The 23,874-nt window shown below is 41.7% G+C and overlaps 4 protein-coding genes across 8 annotated transcripts in view; 1 reads left to right on the forward strand and 3 right to left on the reverse strand.

The window, feature by feature from the left end:
* Positions 1-10,715, reverse strand: part of klf8 (Kruppel like factor 8) — a 30,020-nt gene extending 19,305 nt beyond the window's left edge. The window contains exon 1 of one of the 2 annotated variants that reach the window (XM_077546135.1): positions 10,348-10,715. In XM_077546135.1, coding sequence (XP_077402261.1) covers positions 10,348-10,374 — 27 coding nt within the window. In that variant the 5' untranslated portion in view covers positions 10,375-10,715. Of the gene's footprint in view, positions 1-10,097; positions 10,301-10,347 lie in introns of those variants that run through there. The other variant, XM_077546137.1, reaches the window with a different exon arrangement.
* On the forward strand, positions 4,873-17,502 carry rbm41 (RNA binding motif protein 41). 3 transcript variants are annotated; one of them, XM_077546132.1, is made up of 10 exons: positions 4,875-5,015; positions 9,378-9,470; positions 11,448-11,582; positions 12,397-12,513; positions 13,332-13,533; positions 13,640-13,844; positions 15,077-15,477; positions 15,649-15,799; positions 15,883-16,007; positions 17,362-17,502. In XM_077546132.1, exons 3-9 carry the CDS (start codon positions 11,575-11,577, stop codon positions 16,002-16,004), a joined length of 1,206 nt encoding a protein of 401 aa, XP_077402258.1. In that variant the 5' UTR covers positions 4,875-5,015; positions 9,378-9,470; positions 11,448-11,574; the 3' UTR covers positions 16,005-16,007; positions 17,362-17,502. The 3 variants fall into 3 exon arrangements, with proteins under 3 accessions (XP_077402260.1, XP_077402258.1, XP_077402259.1); XM_077546134.1 differs by lacking the exon at positions 17,362-17,502 and having other exon boundaries at positions 4,873-5,015; positions 15,929-16,008; XM_077546133.1 differs by lacking the exon at positions 17,362-17,502 and having other exon boundaries at positions 15,883-16,201.
* Positions 16,775-19,281, reverse strand: LOC144035974 (claudin-2-like). Its single transcript, XM_077546140.1, has 2 exons — positions 19,222-19,281; positions 16,775-18,025 (listed from the first exon to the last, which is right to left on the reverse strand). Exon 2 carries the CDS (start codon positions 18,007-18,009, stop codon positions 17,236-17,238), a length of 774 nt encoding a protein of 257 aa, XP_077402266.1. The 5' UTR covers positions 18,010-18,025; positions 19,222-19,281; the 3' UTR covers positions 16,775-17,235.
* Positions 19,282-20,770: 1,489 nt separating this feature from the next.
* Positions 20,771-21,690, reverse strand: LOC144035972 (claudin-14-like). Of its 2 annotated transcripts, XM_077546139.1 has the most exons (2): positions 21,463-21,690; positions 20,771-21,386 (listed from the first exon to the last, which is right to left on the reverse strand). In XM_077546139.1, exons 1-2 carry the CDS (start codon positions 21,688-21,690, stop codon positions 20,829-20,831), a joined length of 786 nt encoding a protein of 261 aa, XP_077402265.1. In that variant the 3' UTR covers positions 20,771-20,828. The 2 variants fall into 2 exon arrangements, with proteins under 2 accessions (XP_077402265.1, XP_077402264.1); XM_077546138.1 differs by having other exon boundaries at positions 20,771-21,620.
* Positions 21,691-23,874: the final 2,184 nt, after the last annotated feature.

Genomic DNA, 23,874 nt, shown 5'->3' on the forward strand with positions numbered 1-23,874 from the left:
TCGAGATGTTTACCAAATTTTATGTTGATAAATTAAACCAGCTTCGAGGGCTGAATTTTCAAAAAGGATTCCAATGCGCTACTGATCCCAAAATGGCCAACCTGATCCCAAAATGCCAGCTTCTGCGTGTCTTTTCGGGCAAGGCTTCTTGAGAATTTTTTGGTGGGTCGCCGCATAACAGACATGCCTACAAAATTTCATGGTACATAGTTTTCATAAAATCTGTCTGGACTTCTGCGGATTCAGTTGAAGAGTGTTTGTCATGTGACTCTCGTGGATTCCACATTGAGGTGTGGCCTCGACCAATCAGATACGGGGTGTGACTGGCTGCGCCACCCCTCCCACACACTCACATGCGCAAACACACGATTAACACATGCACACAACCACACGCACGCACGCACACACACTGGTGGCCCTCCAGTTCCATTGTGAGGGGGACAGAGCCCCCTCTGTGCTTCTAAACAAAGGTAAAGGCCTCTCCATGCCACACCTTCCCCCCCTCAGCTGACCAACACAAAACTCCTTGCACTTCAAATAGTTCCATGACCCTTCAACAGAATCAGTAATAACACAAAAAGTAATAACTTAGTAATAACATAGTATTAAACATGGCACAGGAGTAGTGCATGAGTAGTGCATAAATAACAATAGGAGCAATACTGAGTTCAAAGTCACTAGTTAAAATAAAAAAAATATATGTCCATTCCACAGGATAAATTCCTAAAAATTATGTGTTATTATTTCAAAATACGATATCCAGCAGAGTTAATTTAAAAAAATATTTTTAAAGTGGTTAACAATTTGAAAAATGTTTTTTTTTTTTTTTTTATCAAATATGCATATATTTTCGATATGTTTAAAATGTATTTATTTTCTTCAAATAGGTTGTGAGTTAAAGTCATGGTAACATTGATTAATAAGCAAAATTTGTAAATTTCTCATTTCTAAAAAAATTTAAATAAATCATTTTACGATGATGGAAATCTATAGCAGTTAATTCTTAAAAATAAAATTATGTCAAAATATATATTTTTTATTTTAAATATATATATATTTTACAAATGTTTTAAAATTCATGATTACATCAAATATTTAACCTTAAATAATTGATTGAATGATTTTATTTTTAATTACAAGTTTAATTGTAATATTTTTTGTATGTTTTTAATTGCTAGTAAAATTTAATAAAAATTTTGAAGTTTGAATTTGTTTTAGATTTTTATTTCATTTGCAATTTAAATTTGAATGATTTTTTAAATATTTCACTTAAAATTTTTTACTTAAGTTTAGTGACAGATTTTTTTTTCATTTCAGTTTTAACTAGCAAGATTAATTTATATGTTTTATTTTTTAATATATTTAAAAAATATATTTAGTTCTCATTTATATTGCTAGAGATTGTAGTCAAGTTATCAGTCAAAAACAACAATTGGATTTATTTGTCTTTCAGACTTCAACACTTATTCATCCACGGTAGTTGCTACTGTTTTGGTTAGCATTTAACTCTTCACACTTAATTTTTGTGTCTTCATGGTGACAGCAGGCATCTATCTAACTTGGTAACTCTAAGAAACAGAAAATTTCCCTCACCTAGTTTGTAAATTCACCTTTTTCACCCCCTCCACCAAGATTCTGAACACAGCCGGGAGTCCAAGGGCCAAGTCGTGAAACCAAATAGGAAAACCCAACAGGAGGCCTGCTTGGGAAAGTGTTAGGACGCCCTACAGACCGGGAAAACAAGCGTTGTTGTTTCGGCACCAGCTAAAACAAAGATCATCCTCCAGTTCACTGGCCTAAAGACTGATGTTCGAAGATTGTAGCAACTTTCACAAAAACAACCCAGGCTAAAATTTGCTCCTCAACGACTTCATGTCTAGTATGAATGTATCGTAATGCCACCGCCGCACTTTCAATTGCTTTATTGAACAAACACGTAATAAGTTATTCACTAGACGCTGATGGCTGCAATTGGAGTCGCTCATCACGCAACCAACCTCATTCGCTGCCACCCACGTCACTCACCAGGCCATTTACATGAAAGCCATATACATTCAAAGTTACAGATACTACAGTAGAAAATGAGGATACTGGCCGAAAATGACAAAAATGAAACCTGTTTAACGATGTTTTTTATTGATCAAATAATCTGTAAAATATTTTTTTTAATGTCCGATAACTGCAGCTTTAGTTTAAACGTCGTTTCCGACTAGAATAAAACCAAAAACCTTTGTGTTGTTTGTTTTATGTACTTTCAATGTGGAAAACTAAAACTTAAGGAAAAGGAAAGAGTTTTGTTGTTGTTACAACCAAGACAAAGAGCGCTGGTGATGTGTTTAAGAATTGTCTTCGTTTGGGTGGAGATCGTGTCCCAAAAAACTAGCAAATACAAAAACGTCAGCAAGAGTGTCTTTTGGCCTTGTTGGGGAGTTAACGTGTGGCAGCCTGAGAGGCCCGAACCACAGGAAGGATTAGCCAATAATTCCTCAAGGTTTGTTTTGACCTAATCTGGAGCACCCCCGCCGGGCGGAGAATTCAGTGGAACGGGATAAAAATTATTTAAAAAAACGCAGTGAAATCGTGATGGGGCGGGGGTGGGGGCGTTACAAAAATCCATCACGCTAATATTAAGAAGTCATCTGGACTCCAACCGCGCCCACTCAGACAAGGCAAAAGTGGGAATCTTCTGCAAATCCCACTCTGACGAGCCAGTTAGGGTGGAGGCCATGGTGGGGTGGGATTAGGGGGGTGCTTGTGGGTCGGGTTGGGGGGGTTCAGTTAACATGTAAGACCTTATGAGGACCACTGGACTGCAAGAGGAGGGGTCTCGCTCTGTGAGTGCAGACTGCCAGGAACTAGAAAAAGAAAAAAAAAGGGCGGGGTGGGCGCGATCAGCTTGTGATCTCCACACAGGAAGTCAGGGTGGGGGGAATTAGTAAGGGTGGGGGTTGGTTAGCCAAGGAGACGACCGAGAACGAAAAGACGGGAAGGAAAAACAGAGTGAGGAGTTAGTGAACAAATAATACCATTGAAAAAAACAACACAAAAAAGGGTTTGCAGCGGTTTGCCAAAAACACTCACAAACTATTCACATTTTTTCGTACTTGTTTTAAAACACCCTAAGATGCCGCCAAGGTCCTCTCTGAATAGGAACATAGTACAAGTAGTACAGTGAACATTTTTGCCGTCTGTTAAGGGGAAAATTGCATTTTCTTACAACATTTTAAATCGTCTGCAAGTTGTTTATTTTTAAGAGTTATGTTGTACAGTAGGATGAGTTTGAATTGATAGTGAAGTATTTGGGAAGTGGCATTAAAACAGACCAAAATTCAGATATCAGGGGTTTATGATGTCATCAGCAGGTTGCAACTGTAAAAATGCAGAGACTGGAAGAGTCACAGAAAGACAGTGAAGTTGTTCGTTCTTGGAAATTTTGCCATTCAGCGCTTTTGTAAAGGTCAAAGTACATTTAGGTTCATCTTGAAATTTCACCCCAAATCTTAGATTTAAAAAAAAAAAAATTAACCTACCCTCTTTGTTATATTATCCGTGCTTGTACAAAATCAAAGTCAGATATAAAAGTAGTGCTGTGGTGCCATCTTGTGGCACAAATAGGCAATTTTAAACTTTTTTTTCACGGGATTTTCACTATTTATGGCAGGAATCAGTCCCAAGTTACTTTTCTTTACACCTCTAGCCTTACACCTTAAAAAAAAAAAACACGCACACTAACAACTTTAATTTCAGCTAATCCAAACTGCAAATATTTTCTTCATGCCTCATCGGTACAAGTGTAGCTTACAAAATAAATTAATTCTGTTGACTCCCCTTTTTAGTGCCACCATCGCATTTTAAGAGCGACTGAAGTATTTGTGGAGAGGGCTTCAAAGGCGTCTCCATCCCCGGCACGTTTTTAACAAGCTATTTTTATCCGCTAAAAGGCCAGCCGAGCGTGAGCCGCGTCCACGCGTTAGCGCACGACTGGCGACCAGCTCGGGACGAGACACAAGAGTCACGTTTGAGGTGTGTCGTCCGGCAAATTGGATTGCAGCAGTTGAGAATGTCGAACAGCTAAACAATGCAAAGTTGTAGAATGTTAAATACTTTCAAAAGGTAAACCCAAACAAACTTTCACACACTATTTTTTTGTTCATTGTTAGCATGGCGCTACATCGCATTTATTTTTAAAACAATCATTTTTTATGGGGGTTACAATCCCCATTTAGCATGTCTTGACTTAAGTTTTTTTTTTTAAAGATATGAGCCAATTGGTTGATTTTTTTTGTCTTGAGTAGGGATGGGCCAGTACTGATACCTCAATTCACATTGGTTTAGTTACAGTGGGAGGACAATGTCAGTTGGTGGCGCTAATGGACAATTAAGCACCAATAAAAACCACAGAAGAAGAACAAGGAAGGCCTACTTGTTAAGGGTGTCAAAATCGCATCAATTACATGCTAATTCACACTATTTCTCTACTGGTTATCAGTAGCGCAAAAAAATAAATATATATGTAAAAACAATCGCTTAAAAAGCTATGATGATGCCTTCAAGTAGTCCCCAAAACTGTAGGAACATCCAAACACTTTTGAAAAGCAACTAAAAAAAACACACACACACAGTAGATACCAGCAACATGACAAGTATCGAGTGGTCAGCTAATGCTAGCACCATCCACCACTATGATAAGCAGATTAGCATATTAGCATAGCTCTACTTAAGTGTTATTACATGCGTTCCTCTGTTTACAGCGTGAGAGAAAGAGGGCGGGACAGCAAAGTCTAACTGGGTCAGCGCTCTGCTCACTCGCTGTCACTGCAACCCCCCCACCCTGGTCCTCACCATGTGAGTGTGTGTGTGCACGTGTGTATGTTCATGTTTTGAGTAGGGGGTGGGGGATTGCCCCCTGCAGGATCCACACATATGCGCTCGTAACGCTGCTGCCCGCTCCCACGAGCTGCTCAGAGGCGGAAACCTCCCCCAAGGCACCCCAGCAAAAAAAAGAAAAGAAAAAGGTATATACATACGCGCACACACATCACATTGCAGAGGATTTTTTTTGCGTTGTTTTTTTCTGCACAATGAGCGTGAGTAAAGAGGGTAAAAATACAGTGACTGCACGCTCCGGGTTCACGTCAAGTTCACCCCAAAAAAAGTGCTTCTGACATACTAAATTGCATTGAGATATGAAAAAGGAACATTTTGGGATGGAAATGAGGCTTGAGTCGCCAAGGGGGAGCACAAAAAAATGAATGTCAACTGTGCACCAAATTGAGCGGACAAGACAATAATGTGTGTACAAAAAATACGCATTGACTTGACATGACAAGTTACACATATTTATATAGGATGAGGTTTATCCAAGTTGAGACTGAGGGAAAAGCTATGGAGGGGAAAAAATGTATGGTAATAGAACAGAGACAAATCTAATCCAAGAGGAAATTTAGGGCAGTAGTACAGACACAAATATTATCCAAGAGGAGACAAAGGGCTATGGTTTGGAGACCAATTTTATCAAAAGGGAGACTAAGGGCACATAAACCTATTTTACTTTACCAAAGTAGAGACTATGCGCAAGAGGACACACAATCATTTTACCCAAAAGGAGACTGTGGGCAATGTCAAGGATCATAAATTTTATCCAAGAGGAGACTGAGATCAGTGCTGCAGAGAAAAGGTGACTAAGGAATATTTCATCCAAATAGAGACAGAGGGCACTAGAACAGCCATAAATGTTATCCAAAAGAAGACAGGGGACAATGGTACAGAGACCAATCATATCCAATAGGAGACTGAGGCTAATAGAAGGGAGACCATTTTTACCAAAGAGGAAACTTAGGGCAATGTTAAATACATAAATATTAGCTTACACAAGACTGAGGGCAATAGTACAAAGACTAAATGTACTAAATTTAAATCTGCAGCAAACCTCTCCGCGCTCCTTTGCTTAACTTTGCCCTCAGTTTCTTCTTGGATATAATGTGTCCTGTTTGTTTTGCAGTTTCCACTTGACAAAAACAACTGCCATCACCTGTTGCAGTGCCTTAACACCCTCCACTTTGCGGCCCTCATTCTCCTCACAGATAAAATATGTCTCCTTCCCAAAAGACACATGCTGAGAGGTACTAGTTCTAGCATCTGGTCAGTCATGCTAACAATAGCTTAGCCCAGAGGTGCCCAAGTCCAGTCCTTGAGATCCCCTATCCAGCCTACTGTATTTTCCATGTCTCCCCCCCCCTTCAACGCAGCTGAATCCAATGATTAGCTCATCAACGAGCTTTGCAGAAGCTTGATAACGATCCTGGGTCTTGAATCAGGTGTGTTAGTGGAGAGAAACATGGAAAACAGGCTGGATATAGCTATTGAGGACCGGACTTGGGCACCCCTAGCTTAGCCTATGGCTGTGGTGTAGCTCCGGGTGCTGCAGTGTATCACACCACATTCTCTCCTTTGCTGTACTTAGCCCTCAATCTCCTCTTAAATAATGACAATAAGTAAATACAAAAGCACACAATTATTATTTCTAGTTCCTGCCAAATCATGTTAACATTAGCTTAGCCTGTCACTGTGCTCCACAGTCTCCACTTTGCTGCCCTCAGTCTCCACTTGGATAAAACGTGTCTCATTCTGACCGGGGCGCTCACTGCGGCATGTTTGTGCAGTTTCACGGCCAGAAATGGCCACACTGAACCGAGGCCAGTCGACAGACGCCCGTGCACATACACGCACACAGAGTGCACATAAGAGTGAAATGAAACACCGGGTGTGTCCTCCATCTGGTGAGCAGTGAGGCAAGTGAAAGAAGCTGCCTGCCTGTTATCACACCACACCCTGCTGACGCAAAGCCGGCCGCCACTTCCCTACACACCCTCTTATCCGCACGCACACACACGTACGCATATACACGCACAGACACCAAAACACACGCACAAACACACGCAGCAGACAAAGCATACACACAACGCAAACAAAACATGCTTGAGAATCTTCTGAGCTTTTGTTGTCAGAAGGTTCCTCCAACGATGCGTTCAAGGACGCAGACCGAGAGGATGGCACTATCAGCAAGTGGTGATGTAAGCAAAGAGAAACTGAAAGCAACAAACACACGAGAACATTGAAGAACTGCGGGAAACTACGAAAAACAAGCACCATTGAACGCATTATTTGCAATGAGACAAAATGAGTAACAACAACAATGCACAGGACAACTTTTTGGCATTCCCCCCAACATTACCAGACACGTTATCCAAGATGACACTGAGGGCAAACTGCATTAAGTAGAGCCTCTGCAGTGAAGAGCTAAGAGGAGACTCGGGGCAGAGTGCAGCCAAGTGGAGACTATGAGTATCATAGTGCAGTACCCAAAGCAACTAGCTAAGCTACTTTGGCATGTTTCAGTTGACATTTGTCATTTGTATTTTTACTGTATTTACTTGGTGAGTTGTATGCAGGCAAATTTGATCCGAGAAGAGACTGCGGGCAAAGCGCAGTAAAGTGGAGACTGTGGAGTATAATAGTGCCATTTTCAAAGCTAAGGAATAGCCACAGGCTAAGATAATATTAGCATGTTAAATTTGGTCAACTATATTTACTTCTTAGAATACGCCAATTGTTCTGGACTATACAAATTTAACTCCAGAGGAGAGAGAGCGGGCAAAGTACAGCAAAGTAGAAACAGTGGAGTATAATAGTGCAGTGTCCAGACTCCAGCAACGGAACAGCAACAGGCTAAAAATAATGTTAGCATGTTTACCTTGGTAATTTATATTACCTTCTCAGCATGTGGCAATTATTCTGGAGACAAATTTAATTCCAGAAGAGACTGCGGGCATAGTTTAGCCAAGTAGAGCGTGTGGCGTACCACACAGCAGCTAAGACACAGCTACATGGTAAGCTAATATTAGCAAGTGTGCTTACTTTTGTCATTTTGCATATTCTTGGCATGAGGCTGTTGGTACGAAATTAGAATTGATCCAAGAGGAGACTGAGGGCAAATACTAAAAGGTCCAGAGCGAACACATCGCAACAAGCTAAGCTAACATTAGCATATTTGTGTTTATTTTTGCCATCTGCACTTTGTACTTCTCAGCATTTATAGGTGTTGGTATATGGAATTATTTGGGGTATCCAAGAGGAGACTATGGGCATATCAAGTTGTCTGTGTGTGTCTATAAATAGAGCTAAAGCGATGCTAACCAAATGAAGAAAACAACTTCCTCCTTACTACTTGGGGAAATGAGGCAACTTCTCACTCAGTTTATTGCCTCAATAAACATCTTCCTCAATACGACAACGTGGAAGTTATCAAGTAAAAATTAAGTAAAAATAACACATGTGGAATGGCTGATTGTATAGATTTGTGTAAAATAGGGAATTGACCAAATTGTGACATCAAAAGTTTCGATAAGTTTGCTAGGTATAAAACCATGCCTAAGATATATTTAAATAGGGTATTTCTATATTGCAGGTGTGGTCTGCAATGTGTCCGTGATGGAGGAGGGAATAACTGTACATTGTTACTATATAGTAGATGGGGCATTATTATATCAATATCCCGTCCCCGACACTCCCACTCCTACTATCAGCAGTACAGTCCATTTGTAGCAGCACATTAATTTTCGCTCCCGCTTCTGCTGCACGCCGGGCCGACTACCTGCCGCTCGTTAATTCTCGCTGACAACGTCTCGACTCGGCGACCCAGGCGCGCCGCCACCCGCCAGCGGCGACCCTCGGGCTGGCCCTGAAGCGCTCGGCCCATTCCTCACACCATGTCGTCTTACCTTGCGCTCATTTATCTCGACGCGCGCGCACACCCGCGCACGCACGCACACAAAGAGGCAGCCAGCTGGCCAACTAACCAGTCATCCGCTCAAGCCACCTGATACCAAAATACTGAGCCACGGCGTGAAACAAGCTTCTCCCGTGTCAGCCTCACTCCGCGTGAAGCCCGAGAACCTTCCTGCCACTTCGACAGTGCACATGATGTCAAAAATCGGGGGACATAAATGTCTATCACAAAAAGTTCAGGATGTTGAGATGAAATTTTAGCATGATTCTAAAATGGACATTAAAGTTGAACTTAACACGAAGCAAAATGGAAAAATTAATTTACTTTTGTGCCTTGCTGTAATTCTTTGAGTCTCTCTATTGCGACCAGCAGATTAAACTATGGCAATGACATATGGATTTTGGCCTGTTTTACTGCCACTTCTCTTTTCTCCACCCCGCTCTCTATTTCAGTCTTTCTGTTGCAACTTGCTGATGACAATCCAAATTTACTTTATCCACATTATTACCATCTTTCACAAAGCGATTCCGCCAAATTGGAGGCGTAACAAAAGATCTGGCATTTACCCCCTTTTTCCTTTTCCACCCAGCAAGGGCGGGATATTAACGCCACTGTGTGACACGTCATCCCCTCGGCCCCCCTCAGACCCGCAATGTCAGGATGACAAATGTGTTCATGAGATGTGAGTATGATGGACACACACACCCACACACAAACAAACACTAAGGCGTGTGATCAAACTTTGTTCATCTCTGTTAACGATTGACAACTGTGTGCATCATCCCACCACTTTTCCGTCACACACATACACACACACAAACGTGTCACAAATTCCTGGAAAAAAAGGCAAAATCTGTGTGCTTTCCAGAATTTCAAACGCTGCATTTGAGAAACCTGGGAAATTCCAGACCTTCAATAGAATTCAATTGACATCAAACAATAACGGCAACCCACCCAAGTACAAGGCGTTTCAGTTGCCACATTATGAAGCGGACTTGGTAAAACCAAAAGTGGATATTTCGTATTTCCCAGCACTCTTGAATGCAGCATTAGACATCATCTTAGACTGGAAAACTTCAAAGGTTTTGCAGTCCAAGCCAGGAACGACCATATTTGGCAAGGCCCAAGCAGTTAAGAACAAATTCATCATAATCGAAAACACAAATTGATAAACTTTCTGATAACCAATAGACCAATTGCCTATCAATCACAGTGCCACGATTTGTTTACCGTCAAATAAACAACCCATATTCAATCTACTCCCTTGCAAAACAAGTAATATTTACCCAAAAAATAATTTACTTCATACCTTCTAACCTTCATAAACAAAGGATGTACAGCAATGGCGGCCGGAAGTGCACCTGGCTCTTCCTCCGTGCGCATGCGTAAGGCGAAAAACGGTGCTGCTAGCCCTTTAAAAGCTAAGATGGTGTCCTGTGAGGCTGCAGATCGCGTCTTCCGTTTCCCCCCTTTTCGCCAGCAACTCCGCTCGTCAACATTATCAAAGAGCCACACCGCACTGACAACGTCACAATGTGTCAAATAGAACGTGCACTTACTTTCTTGTGGCGGCTCTCCGTGTGCATCTCGTGGAGAGGGGGGCGGAGGAGGAGGGGGGTTGGGTGTGTATAGCTGTAATGTGGGGAAAGGGGAGAAAGGAGGGCTTAGGGGAGAGGACAAGGAGGAGGAAGGGGGCGGTGTGCTGTGGATATTCGGGATATAGGAGCACGGTGGTGCGTGCCTCTTCTGTTCAGTTCATATCCGCAGCGTCGTTGTCTTTGCAACACCCCATCCAAAAAATAATAAAAAACGGAATAAATCAGCCAAGCGTTGCGCCTCTGGTTCTTGCCGTTCGCTGCCGTGCATTGAAGGGCTGGGCTCTCTCTCTCTGCCTGTTCCTCCTCCGCCTCTCCCTGCTTGTGACCCCACCCTGCGTCCCCACCCCTCATCTCTGTCACTCACTTGCTGCGCAGAGAGCGCCCTTTGCGGAGGAGCCCGAGCCGAGCCACTGCAGCCGCAGGAGCAGCGATTGTTGTGCACCGGGGTACATGCCCGGCCGAATTTGAAAATGCATTCAAAGTGCATGCACACCCCCACACCAGCAACCCCCCTCAATTATTCGCCATGCCGCTATCATGCGTGGAGAGGAGCCCATGTCACCTTACTGACGTCATCCGGAAGGCAAATTGAGGACACTCCAGCAGGGTGGGGAGGGCTTTGGTCTCCGCGCAGCGCGCGTGGAGGCTTTGCAGCGTCTCATAAATATGACACCGTCCACAAGTTTGATAGGGAGCCAACACGATGATTTATTAAAACCGTGCAAGAGTCATTTTGTCACCTTAAAACACGTTTAAGAGCTTTGCTGCATGACAAAATCTATAAATATTCGTTTAAAACGTCGCTTACTAGGACCCACTGCCATACAATTATGATTTATTTATTTTATAATCCTATATCCATAATTATCGAAACAGTATAGGCTCTCCGCTGGCTGAACAGTGTGACTACATTTCCCATGATGCCCCGTACCGAACGCGAGAGCCAAAGCGGAAGTACGTGGTGTAAAATTCCATTTGCTGCTTGTGATTTGTGCCAACAAGCATCGTGCTTCATTTCTTTTAAAGCATACATACTGTATGTATTTAAATTTCACACGTAGGAACTTTGCCGTTACCGTTATAACGTAAAGGAGAAGAGGAAACTCGGCGAGCGTCGGCATCGACAGCGCAGTATGTTAACCTTACCCATGATGCAACTCGCCGGATGTTGGAGTCCAACGCGGAAGCATGCGAAGGTAAACAAAGCTCGTGTTAATTTTTCTGATCAGTTTTCGGCTTTTCGTTTATCTATACGTTGTCAACAAACACTACTATTCTATCTTTAACCATGAATACCATTTGTTGTTACTTGTTTTAAATAATTAGCTCGTCGTTGGGGTTATTATATGAAGGCGAACAGGTGGCTCCTCGGCTACCGTTAGCATCTCGGTCGCCACTGTGCATAACGTTGTTCATGGTTGACTTTCTCCTGATTTTAAACGTTAATAAATGAAGAATGCCGAGGAAAATCGTATACGTTTTTTTAAAGTTGTATTTTGATTTGTATTTTTTTCTATAATTTTTAAAAAAACGTTTTATATATATTTTTTATAGTTACTATTGTTTATTGTTATCGTATTATAGCCTTTATTTGTATTTACATTTTTAAATCCGTTATTATTATTTATATTTTCTTGTCTTTGTTAATTATTTTTTTTATAATTGTTGTAAAAATCTATAAAAAAAAAAATAATTAATTCGATTATGTTTTCACATCTTCCAAGAGTGGCCCTTGGCATTTGTGTAATCAACCTGGCGTTTACTCAACGGGCAGCCTTGACATGCACCGCACCAATGCATTTTAAGCCATCTATAGTAATAAACAAACAAATGAATAACAAAATAATAAAGAGAATATAGATTAATTTGTACACCCTGGCGTTTACTCAACGGGCAGCCTTGACATGCACCACACCAACGCATTTTAGGCCATCTATAGTAATAAACAAATAAATTAATAAACAAAATAATAAAGACAATATAGATTAATTTGTGTGTGTGTGTGTTAAGAGTGAGTCGGCGATCGTGCGATGATGGCCCACTGCTGGAGGAGCAGGAGACGGAGGGACAGCGGCAACTTCACGGCCTCCTGCTGCGGCAACTTCATACCCAGGTCGACCTTGAAAGGTGACAAAATGGCCGAATCACCTTCGTAGTACAGACGCTCCCCTACTTACGAACATTCGAGTTACGAACAACAGTACATACGAACATTTCTGCGCGTACAGTATGTCGAAAAGTGTTCGGAAAGAAATGCTGTAAGTTAGATTTTGTATTGCGCGTAGTGCTTCTTTCCGCCACTAATACCGACGATTGGCGCTGTGAGAGCTCATTGGAGGCTGAGCAACGTGGCGAGGAGGAGGAGGAAGAAACGCCGGTCCCCATGAAGCAGGAAATAACTTTTGAAGCCGATTCCAGCGACGACGAAGAATCTCTCATGATATAAAATCCTCCTCTTACTCCTCCTCCATCATCTCCTTAAGCATCGAGTACATCTTCCAAAAGTAAGTTAAACTTCATTTTATTTATCTTATTACGTACATGTACATACTGTGTGTGTGTCTTTCGCTCTCTCTCTCTAACATACGTAGTACAGTACAGTACAGTACTGTGCGTATTCTCTCCATTTTATTAAAAGTTTTTTTCAGTACAAACCAATGCAGGTTACTTGTACAAGCCTTAAACATACTTATATAAACCTTCAATATACTTATATAGGCTTTAAACATAAATTATAATACAAAATATAGCACTGAAGCAACTTACGAACAAATTCACCTTACGAACGATCGTCCGGAACGTAACTCGTTCGTAAGGTGGGGAGCGTCTGTACACCTTCGTCATTTGATGCTTTTAATATTAACTGTACTAGTTACTTAATTACGCTTGTACGGCAAACAGAAGTGTTCAGATTGTCACCTGTTCAATCACTAAACATGGTTCAGATGTGTGGCCAAGAAGAGGAGCTTTGCCCCGGCAGCGCTCTACCGGCCATTCGGTGACCAGGCATCCGGCGTGCGGAGCCTGTCTCAGTTCCAAGCACTGCAACAGGACGATCAGGAAGTGGCTGGCCTGCGAGAGCTTGGCCTCACTGACACTGAGATCCAGCTGTGGCAAAACAGGGACGCCCCGGAAGTACCTGAACAGGTATATGCCACTGTGCCACTGGAAGGTTTCTCATCAGGCTGGTGTGGAACATATCTAGAAAATTTCCATGGGAAGTCTGAATTTCGCAACTATGTTTTTGTTCTAGTGTAACGGCGTCTGCGCGGCTCCCGGTGTCAAGCGGCAGCGCCTACAGGGCATCCAGGACAAAATTGCGGCCCGGGCAGAGCTCTTGGCGCGACCCCAGCGCTTTGCCGCCAGCCGGCCGCTGTCCCGCCGCGAGATGGAGATCGAGCAGGCACTCTTCCAGGGCAGTGACCGGCAAGGTTTTCTCACTGCGCTCTACCATCGAGGTAGGTGTGAGGCGTTTGGAAGTGGAAAATGGTGACTATTAAGATGTAGAATCTTTGGAATAAAGGCTTCAATTTGTGCAAATACTGTAATGTATTACCTTTAATTAGCTTTCACACCAAAAGAGCTTAATTCATACTGTTTTACTGCCTATTTGGGATGAGGCGTTTATTTTTTCAAGAGGAATGCTGTGAGTAATTGAGACTTGGCGTCTATTAAGAATAGGGGGCTTATTTTAAGGTAATATGCTAGTTAGCTTTGAGACCACAATACCGTAATTTAGACTGTTTTATTGTATATTTGGCGTGAGGCATTTCATTTTTTTAAGTGAATGTTAGATGTAGGATCTATTAGAGTAGGGAAATAAATGAATGAGAATGGGAATATATTTCCTTCAATAAATTCTATTGGTTTTCAGACCAGTAAAGTTTTATGTGAAAATGTTTTGGTTTACAACAGCATTCGAACTGACTTGGGAGTAAACTCCTTATAATACATATGGAAATGATGGCATTTATAAATTGAGATGATTAGTAACTACTTAAGTTTTATTTCATTATGGAAAAAGGTAAGTGGTGAAGAAATTACCATTAATTGTAATCTTTCGCGTGTTCAAATAATTCCAAGATGAGATTCTGGTGAAGAGGGCCCTTGCAAGGTTGATTTATTACAGAGATCTCTGGTCACACAATTGCATATCACCTAAGCAGTGTCATCCAATGTGTGGGTCTTCTTTTGCCCACACAGCCTCTTTATTCAAAACATGAGAAAACGTCTCTGTCATCCCGTGAGGTACAGAATGAGTTTGCATTTTCCCAGTAAACTAGATCGTCCTTGAACTTTTAAAAACCGGATTTCTGACGAACAGCAACTAGACTTCTTAGATAAACATAGAAACATTTTAACTTTCTCATGTCTGGGAAAACAGTGGAAAAGATAGCAAGAATGTCAAAAGCATTACTCACACAGGTTATATCAGGTCAACATAATTACACCTTCATCAACACATCTATAATGAAATCAAAAACAGGTCAAATGTAAAATAAAACAAAAAATGTTAACAATGTCAACAGTGGTTACTGAGGATGAGGTGTTTATATTTTTGAAAGTGGCGCCTGACGAACAATTAATGTCGGTGTGAAAAGATGTAATTAACATACATGTTTTGACCTATGTAGATGCCGCTTATACTTTGATGTACAAATTATATAAAAGGACTTTCTCCTCCTTCCAGATGAAAATAACCAAGATGTCCCCCAAGGAGCGACATCTACAGATCCAATGGACTCCCTGTACAGAGATCTTCTCAGCAAATCGCCCCAGGGCGTAGAAGCGGCCGGAACATTAAGCCTTTCTACATCTGCGCCGTCACATGACTCGCCACCGGAAGGCGACAGCCAATCAGAGGAAGGCTCACCAGAACTGCTGGAGCCCCACTCTGCTCCCCCACTGGAGATCAGCCGGCCAATCGGCAGCCTGCGTGGGGCGGAGGGGTCCGGCTTGGGCCGGCCGCTGACCGTCACGGGGCGGGTGGTGACCTTGACGGACCAGGAAATTCTGGAGAACCGGGAAAGTCAGGAGGGCATCCGAAGCATCCCGCGATTCCGGAGCTACCAGCCTGGAAAACCCTCTAGAGTAAGGCCATTAAATGTACACATTTTCATAGTTTGCCTGCGATACGTAGTGAAATTGCCTAAATATATAGATATAAATAGATGTTAAAAGATGGCGGCAAAGCTCTACATGACTCATCTCCACTCACTTGTGCTTTTTACTCATACTCATTGAAATTTGTTTCCACTCCAGGTGGTGTGTGTGAAGAACCTGAGTCCGCAGGCGTCAATAGCCCAGCTGGTGGCGCTGTTCTCCAGATTCGAAGGGGCCGGCGGCGGACCCCCGCTGCTGTACCGCCTCCTGACGGGACGCATGAAGGGTCAGGCCTTTGTCACTCTGCCAGGTGAGTACACGCTGGCTGCTATAGAACGTAATGTTGACTACACGGTATATTTATGTGTGTTTTGTGTGTGTGTTTGTATGGAGACACGGAAACGGCCCAGAATGCTTTGCAACTGCTCCATGGTTACAGGTTGCTAGGGAAACCTTTGGTGCTGGAGTTTGGCCGCGAGCGAAAGGAAGCCGACAAACAGGAAGCGAAGACGTGAAAAGTAAATGCAAATTTCTCAGAAATAGCCAAGACTGACATTTTGCTTTGTTTTCTAATAAATTTTTGTATTATTATAGTTGTGCTTATAAATTTTCATACAGGTTTTGTAAACTTGAGTACAATTGTATATATGACTGGATTGTTTCTATAGTTGTATTTAAAAAAAATAAATGCGGTAAAATATTTTAAAATGGGTATATGAATATTTTCATGCAAGGAGAAAAATAGTGTTTACCATAAAGGACAAATATAAATTCCAGTTTTTTATTCATGCATAATTTTTTTAAATACTATGTTTATCCACTTGTTTTCTTTGGAATCTCTCAATAACATTATTGTATTTAAAAAAAGATATGTACGGACGTAGAGGAGTTTCTAATTTAAATTTTGATCGACAAATGTGACCCCCTCCCCAATTATTTAGATTAATGATTTTTGTTAGATTAAAACACATTTAATTAATATGTATGGAAGGACATTTTCTGCGATTAAGTAAAAAATTTAAAAAAGAAAACATTAGTGTATTATAAAATATTTTAATGTCACTAGACAATTACAGATAATTTAACAATTACACATGTTTTATATATTAAAATTAGAATCATAATATATAATAATTTTTCTTAAAATTAGAATTTTTTTAAATGCAGGTTTGATTTGTTTGGCCTTGGTGGAGGTCTTTCAGATACAGTTATGTGTTTTTTTTTTCTTTTGGACACTAGATGGTGATGTTAGGGTTCGGTTTAGTGTTCTTAGGTCCAAAATATTGGACCATGGGATTAGAGTGGTATTGCAATGGGATTAGAAAGTGTCACAATTAGTTCCTTATGAATGGGTCTGGTAAAGGGAGGGGAAGGCAGGCGTGGGGGGGCTTTTGCCCCCTACAGTCCTGGAATTTGTGGAATTAAGGCTTTGTTTCAGATCAAGATCTCAATACCCAGTGCAGTGTAGCCTCCAAATTGAGCCTGGTTGCCTTTCAAACGTAATGTGAATTAATCGTATACAGAAACTGCACAAGACTAAATGTATTGGTTCAATTCCAAATTGTTTGACTTCTTGATAGTTTACAGATGACTGTTTAGCTTTATTGAGAGCATAGAGCATTGAAACTACAGTTCCTCAAAACTCTCCAATGAACAAAACAAAACATTTGAATTCATCTCTGGACGTCTGGAACATTGATCAATTCTGATGAAATCACTCTTATTGTGTGACGACGTATCGTGAAATCACACATATCGTGTGACATCATATGCTGACCCTATGGGTTTCACATGGACTCCCATGAAGCTGCCGGTGACACTTTGAACCCCTGTCTGCCTCCTGATGTTTATGCCGGTGCCTCCCATTGGCAGGGTGCTGGAGTTTTGCGCCACCGCCATGGGAATACCGCCGCCGTCACACTTGTACGTGTAGCCGCCCCGACGTCCTCCACAGTCATGGCCATCGTAGAAGGACATGAACAGCATGCAGCCGCCTAGCATGGAGATCACGGCCGAGGCTATGCCCAAGTAGAGGCATTTACCTGGCACGAACTTGAGTGGGGCGTGTATGTTGGAAAAGTTCCAGATCAACTTGTTGGCTGTCCAGGAGACAGGCACCACCGTCATGATGCCGGCAGCGAAAAGGAAGCACCCACCCACGCCTGCCACTCGTCTCTTGCGCGACTCGAAGCTCTCTAGCCAGATGGTGCACTGCATGCCCACGACGGCGATGAAAAGGCCCAGGGTGGACAGCGCCAGGGAGACCACCATGAGAATCCGGGACATCTGGAGATAGTAGGACAGATTCAGGTGGGACTTGTGCATGGAGCACCTGGTGGCCTCTTTCAGTCCGTGGACGCATTCCATCCACAGGCCCATGGTGGTGTCCATGGCCATCTGATCATTGGAGTCGATGTCCACTGAAACCTCCCAGAAGGGGAGCACCGTGGTCACCAGGCTGCCCAGTAGGCCAATCAGACCCAGGAAGAAGCCCACCAGCTCCACACCCACAGAGGCCATTGCAATGGAAACAGTGCTGAGGAGCCGCACAAACAAATGGAAAGTGGGTACGCAAACAGTTAGCTAACCATATGCTAAAAATGCTAACTTGTAAATCAATGGGCAAATAATTAGCCACAAATACTATGGTGAAGTCATGCGCTCTCTTGTAACTAATTGGCAACTAGCCTGTATTAGGTATGCAAAGAATTAGCAAACTAACCTATGAATGTAGTTATCTAGTTAGCTTCTACTTAGCACAACTAAGTAACAAAGGAAACAAAACTAGCTAATAATAATAATAATAATAATTTGCAGCCAAATTGGTGTTTATTTTTGGGAACATTCCATGGTAGCTGTGGTTAACAAGAAATGCCGCAAGCCTTTGACAAACAGTACAAATCGCCTGTGTCAAAACACATGCCACAAAAGGCAAATGAGATGACTTAAAAAAAAGAAAGAAATTAAAGTAGGCATTTGTGTAAAACTTCAAATATTAATTGATTAACATTAAGCTAGCATTATAAGACAGAAAGTTATTAACCCCTGGGCGTTATTTGACCATTTTTTGGCTTTTTGTTGGTTCTGACCAAGCCATTTCAAAATTAAATAACGCCCAGGGGTCTTGCCAATTTTGGGCCAACGTCTTAATACAAATACAATATGGGTTAGGATTTCAGGTTTGACAATTTTTGTCGAATTACAACATTCTCATCCTTATCCTATTTTCAGAAGGCTGGTATGCTAAACATGGGAACACGTGGCATGTAAAAACAATCAACTTCAAGTAATTTTATAGAAAGCCAAGGGCCCACGTTTACAAAATAATGTTCACGAGCCGAACAGTTTGTTATGGTTTAGTTGGACACACAAAGATGCATATAAAAAAAAGTCAAGAATGAGCAAGCATTCTCTTAAATTGTTAAAAATACATAGGATGGAATAAATATGAGAAAGTTTGCCAATTGAAACACTTGCTCTAGATATTTCCAGGTTGTCATTAAAACTAGTGTTCTATGTCATCAGTAGCGTTGTATATAGGTAAAGTGAACAACGTGTGGTTTCAGAATTTCAATTTGTCCTTGCATCATTCCATTTTTATAAATGCGATCCTCTTGAGAACATTTTAGACACACCTAATATAAACATTTGTTGAGGAAACCATTTTTCTAGAAAACACCCAAAATGACAGCTGTTGACTACTGAACAAAAGTTTTTTGAAATTATACTCACACTTAAAGAGAGTCCATCCAAAAATAAGCCCAAAAGAAGTGTGTCCAAGCAAATTCGTCTCCTTTTCAGTTGGGTTGTGGTGTCAGTGAGGCACATGATGTCTGATGTCTTTACTGTTTCATCATTGTCATCATACCTCTGATATTTTGATTTTGTAATACTTATTTCACTTTTATGCATCGTGTCAAGATGAAGATGAATTTAAAGATGTAGCTTTCAATTTTCCGGTTGATCTGTATTAGTTGTGGGTAGTGACCGAGAGAACACAATCGGTTTCCTTTGTAGGGTTTCTAATCCGGTCAGAGTAGGATTGCTGCTCCTCCCTGTCGAAAGGAGACAGTTGAAGTGGCTCGGGTATCTCGTTTGGATGCCTGGACGCCTCCCTTGTGAGGTGTTCAGAGCATGTTTACCGGGACGAGGCCCCCCTACCATTATCCAGGATATGCCGGCTGGTCTAGGAACGTCTCTGTACTCCTTGGAAGAGCTGGACGAAGTGGCTGGGGAGAGGGAAGTCTGACACCGCTGCACCTGTGACCCGCAATCCGAACAATACATCAATCTCAGCCTCCAACTCCTTACCCACCAACAATGGGGTTGGTAAAGGAGCAGGAGCCATCTAAGGCTGAACGTGGGGCTATAACATTAAAGAATTCGGTTTCTCTCTGAAGAAGGTATGTTGGAACATTATTTGAATTTTGTTGACTTTCCTCGTCATGACATTCAGATTGCATCATGTGCTTAGCAACGAGGTCAACCACCTCGCAAAGATAATAGATGCTTCTCAAGATCAAGAACACAGAGCACGGTCTCATGAACTCATGAGCAAGTGAACGCACCTCCTAAGAATGTTACTCTGTACATGGAACGGTTATGTACTTGTGACCTTTGTAGGCTACTTCACCCATTCTGGCCCCTAATATTGGTACAAATTTACATTAGTACACCTCAGACCTGACAAAAAACTGCCAAATTATCTTTATGTGTGTACCAGTCCTAAATTATGAGCTCTCAATCTAAGAGAAGTCAGAGTCTTTGTAAATACGGGCCCTGACGTTAGTTCAGTTGAGTCATCACATATCCAGTATTGATCCCTTCGGTCCGTTTGTTTTTGTCTGCTTTTTTGTTTGTAGGTCAGTTGTTGCTCCTTAATGGACTTTAATGTGTACTTTACATTTGTAGGTTAGTTCAGGGAGACATATTAACTAAGCCTCACATTAGTCGCATAACATTTCTGTTTAGGGTGGAAGACCTCAAAGCTTTAACTAGCCTTCACGCAAATAGCATAATGTTAGCATGTTGGTACGATGTGCACTACCTGCTAGTTTTATCAAAAGCCACAGAAAATATGGTTAAATGAGTAGCATAACGTTAGCATTTTGGTTAGCATGATAACACTGGCAAGTAGGCCTCACATTAGTATTATGTTAGCATTTTGTGTCTATATGGGAGGCTGGGTAGCTTTTTCCACAGATGTTACCAGCTAGCCCCCATGTTAGCAGCATAGCATCAGTAGTTGAGTTACAGTTCTCTCAAAAGTATCTGAACACTCTTCAAACAAGGCAACATTTATTTCGTTCACACATCAGTCAGTCTGGAACATTAATACGTCACACGTATCCTGTGACGTCGTATCCTGCCGCTAATGGTTTCACATGAACTCCCCCAGAGCTCCCGCTACCGCTTCGAACCAACGTGTGACCCCGACTGTTCACACCGATGCCTCCCATTTGCATGGTGGCGGGATTTCGTACCACTGGCACACTGCCTCCGCCCACCGGGTACGGGTAGCCTCCACCCCTATACCGCCTCCCCCGATGTCCTTCACCCTCGTGTCCCTCACAGAAAGACAAGGCCAGCATGCCGCCCCCAAGCATAGAAAGCACAGCCGACACTATGCCCAAGTAGAGGCAGTCACCAAGCTCGAACTTGAGAGTGGCGGGTACACTGGGACTGTAGAAGTTCTGTATCACATTGTTGGTGGTCCAGGAGACGGGCACCAGCGTCATGAAGCCAGCCACGCAGAAGAAACAGCCGCCCACACCCGCCACCCGTTTCTTGAGCTCCCCTGAGCTCTCCAGGCAGACGGTGCACTGCATGCCCAGGACGGCGATGGCCAGGCCAAGGGTGGACAGCACCAGCGAGATCACCATGAGGGCCCGGGACGCCTGGAGGTCAGAGGACAGAGCCAAGATGGAATTGTACGTATCGCACTGGAAGGTTCCGGTGCTCTGATGGACGCACGCCATCCACAGGCCCTTCACGTTGCCCGAGGCCGTTACGATGTTGGAGCCGATGTGCGCCGTATTCTCCCAGAAGGGGAGCACTGTGGACACCAGGCTGCCCATTAGGCCCAGCAGGCCCAGGAAGAAGCCCACCAGCTCCAGAGCCGCAGAGGCCATGGCAACCAAACACGCCTGGGTAGTGACAAGAACAAATGAAAAGTGAGAACAGACACAGCCGGCTCACCATATGCTAAAATTACTAACCCGCATGTCAATAAATAGAAACTAACTAGCAAGCAAGATTTTTGAAACCTCAAATCTCAGTCGTTCATTAATCACAACTACTGTGCACTGTTGCTAATTGACTATCTAGCTACAGATTTGTCGCTTGTTAGCTTCTAGCTAGTACAACTAAGTTAGTAATTAACAGTATCTGACTAGCTAACAAGGTTTTTGTGACAAAGTATAGTCAATGCATCTATTTAGAGATCATACCTGTTGTAGCTACATGGCTATAAACTACTAAGCTACCTTCCTACTTTAATAGATTAGTTACTAGTTGGTTGCTAGCTATCTAGCTAGCTAGAAAGTGTGTTTGTAGGCTAGTAGAGAGTTAACTTTCAATTAGCAACTAACTAGCTCGCTAAAGTTATGAAAATAACAGTTACAACTAGAAAAATTCCCAGCTACCACCACCAGCTTTTTGTATCTCTCTAGCAATTAGCAAAAAAAATGAGTGTCAGTTTTAATAGAACGCACATAAATAACAGTACTCTGGATCCGTTCGCTTCCTTAGTTTAGCTAACTAGTATTTACAAGTTGTGTCCATTTTTGAGAATATGTACAAAAATCGCAGCTAAATGGAGGTATTTAGATCGTTACAAATTATACACGTTGACGCATCCATTTTGAGAGAACATACAAACGACAGCTAGTTTGAGCTATTTGCTAGTCTTTAGTTAGTGATTAGCAAATACCTATCCAACTTTGTGTTGCTAACTAGCAATTAGGTGCTAGCTAATTAAAAAATATTGTTTTGATTTATCTTGGTGACCATTTTGAAAAAATGTCTCAAAGTGACTGTAATTGATTACTGAACACAACTTATTTATTTATTTATTTGTTGGCGTTATGTGAAATCTTGATATCTTCAAGGTTATATTGTTTAATTTTTTGTCCATACGACTTGTGAAAGTTTTTTTTTAAAATTAAGATCAGAATTGGCCTTTGTGATATGTGAAATCATGTAACGTATGTATCTTTCAACGTTATATTGTTTAATTTTATTTTCATATATGACTTGTGAAATGTTAGAAAAATATAAAAGAAAAAGTTAAGACACTCCTGCTTAATGTTAACTTTTCACTACTCTGATTTTGTAATGTCCACCTTCATCTTTTTTAAATAAAATCACCAATATAAACTTTACATCAAAATGTAGGCTACCTTTCATTTCTATTTATAGTCAAAAACTTGATGCTGTATGAGAGGCAAAAAAAAAAGGATGACTTACTTTGCACACTGCGTGAATCAGTCGCTCCTGTTGCTGTTGCTTTTTCCAGTAGAAAAATCAAAAAAAATCCACTTCAACATACTGCGCCTTTGCATCCCGACACTAAAAGTCACTTTTTAAGACTTTTAACGCATTTTCGGAAGCAAGTGGGTTTGCAAGGCAGGACAATGGATGTGTGTGTGTGCGCGCGCGCGCATTTGTGTTCGTGCGTAGCATCCTCATCCTTATCAGATGATGGGTGTCACCACCAGAGCCGTCGCCTCCTGTCAAACACACGCGACAGTTAATGATTCTCTCATTGGCCAAACAAAACAACCTTTGCCATCCTTCCCCCCAGTTCACCGTACAGTATTCCTGCCCTCACGCGGTGCCGTAATGGGATTAGAAAAAAAAGCGGAATAATCCCGCAGTGCTGGCGAGCGCTCCATCCACTGGGTTCAAACACTGAGGCCTTTATTGGGAAACGGAACAGGGACCTTATTATCCGGAAATGTTGCGATGAAAAAAAAGAGTGACAATAATCATTTATTATTTCTAAAATAACAAGATAAAAAATAAATACAGATGAAATAATACAATTATGTCGAATTCGTGAATAAAAGATTTTTGTTTGTATGCATAAAGTTGGCTTGTTACCATTTTATTGCAACAAATTGCTAAAAGCTTTTTGTTTCAGTTTATGACTTTTCCTTTGGGATTCATAAAATGCATGGAAAAAAATAAAGAACTATAGCCTACTTGAACTTTTTCTTTAAAAAAAACCCACTTTCATTTCAAAAACATCAACACAACTTTTTTTATTTTTCAAAACACGTTTTTTTTTTACCCTGAAAATATGCCCTCCCAAAAAAAAAGACAACAAAAAAAGCCTACTTTTTCTCTCTAATACAGTGGGCCGAGAATACTGTATGAATGAAT

This window comes from Vanacampus margaritifer, chromosome 16 (assembly GCF_051991255.1).
Source record: "Vanacampus margaritifer isolate UIUO_Vmar chromosome 16, RoL_Vmar_1.0, whole genome shotgun sequence".
NCBI lineage: Eukaryota > Metazoa > Chordata > Actinopteri > Syngnathiformes > Syngnathidae > Vanacampus > Vanacampus margaritifer.

Excerpts from the sequence above, each read along its gene's own strand:
- rbm41 (XM_077546132.1), top strand. Across the intron at positions 13,845-15,076 it reads CACTGCGCTCTACCATCGAG|ATGAAAATAACCAAGATGTC; the intron begins GTAGGTGTGAGG and ends TCCTCCTTCCAG. Across the intron at positions 15,800-15,882 it reads GGCCTTTGTCACTCTGCCAG|ACACGGAAACGGCCCAGAAT; the intron begins GTGAGTACACGC and ends GTTTGTATGGAG.
- LOC144035974 (XM_077546140.1), bottom strand. The coding sequence starts at position 18,009 with ATGGCCTCTGTGGGTGTGGAGCTGGTGGGCTTCTTCCTGGGTCTGATT.
- LOC144035972 (XM_077546138.1), bottom strand. The coding sequence starts at position 21,620 with ATGGCCTCTGCGGCTCTGGAGCTGGTGGGCTTCTTCCTGGGCCTGCTG.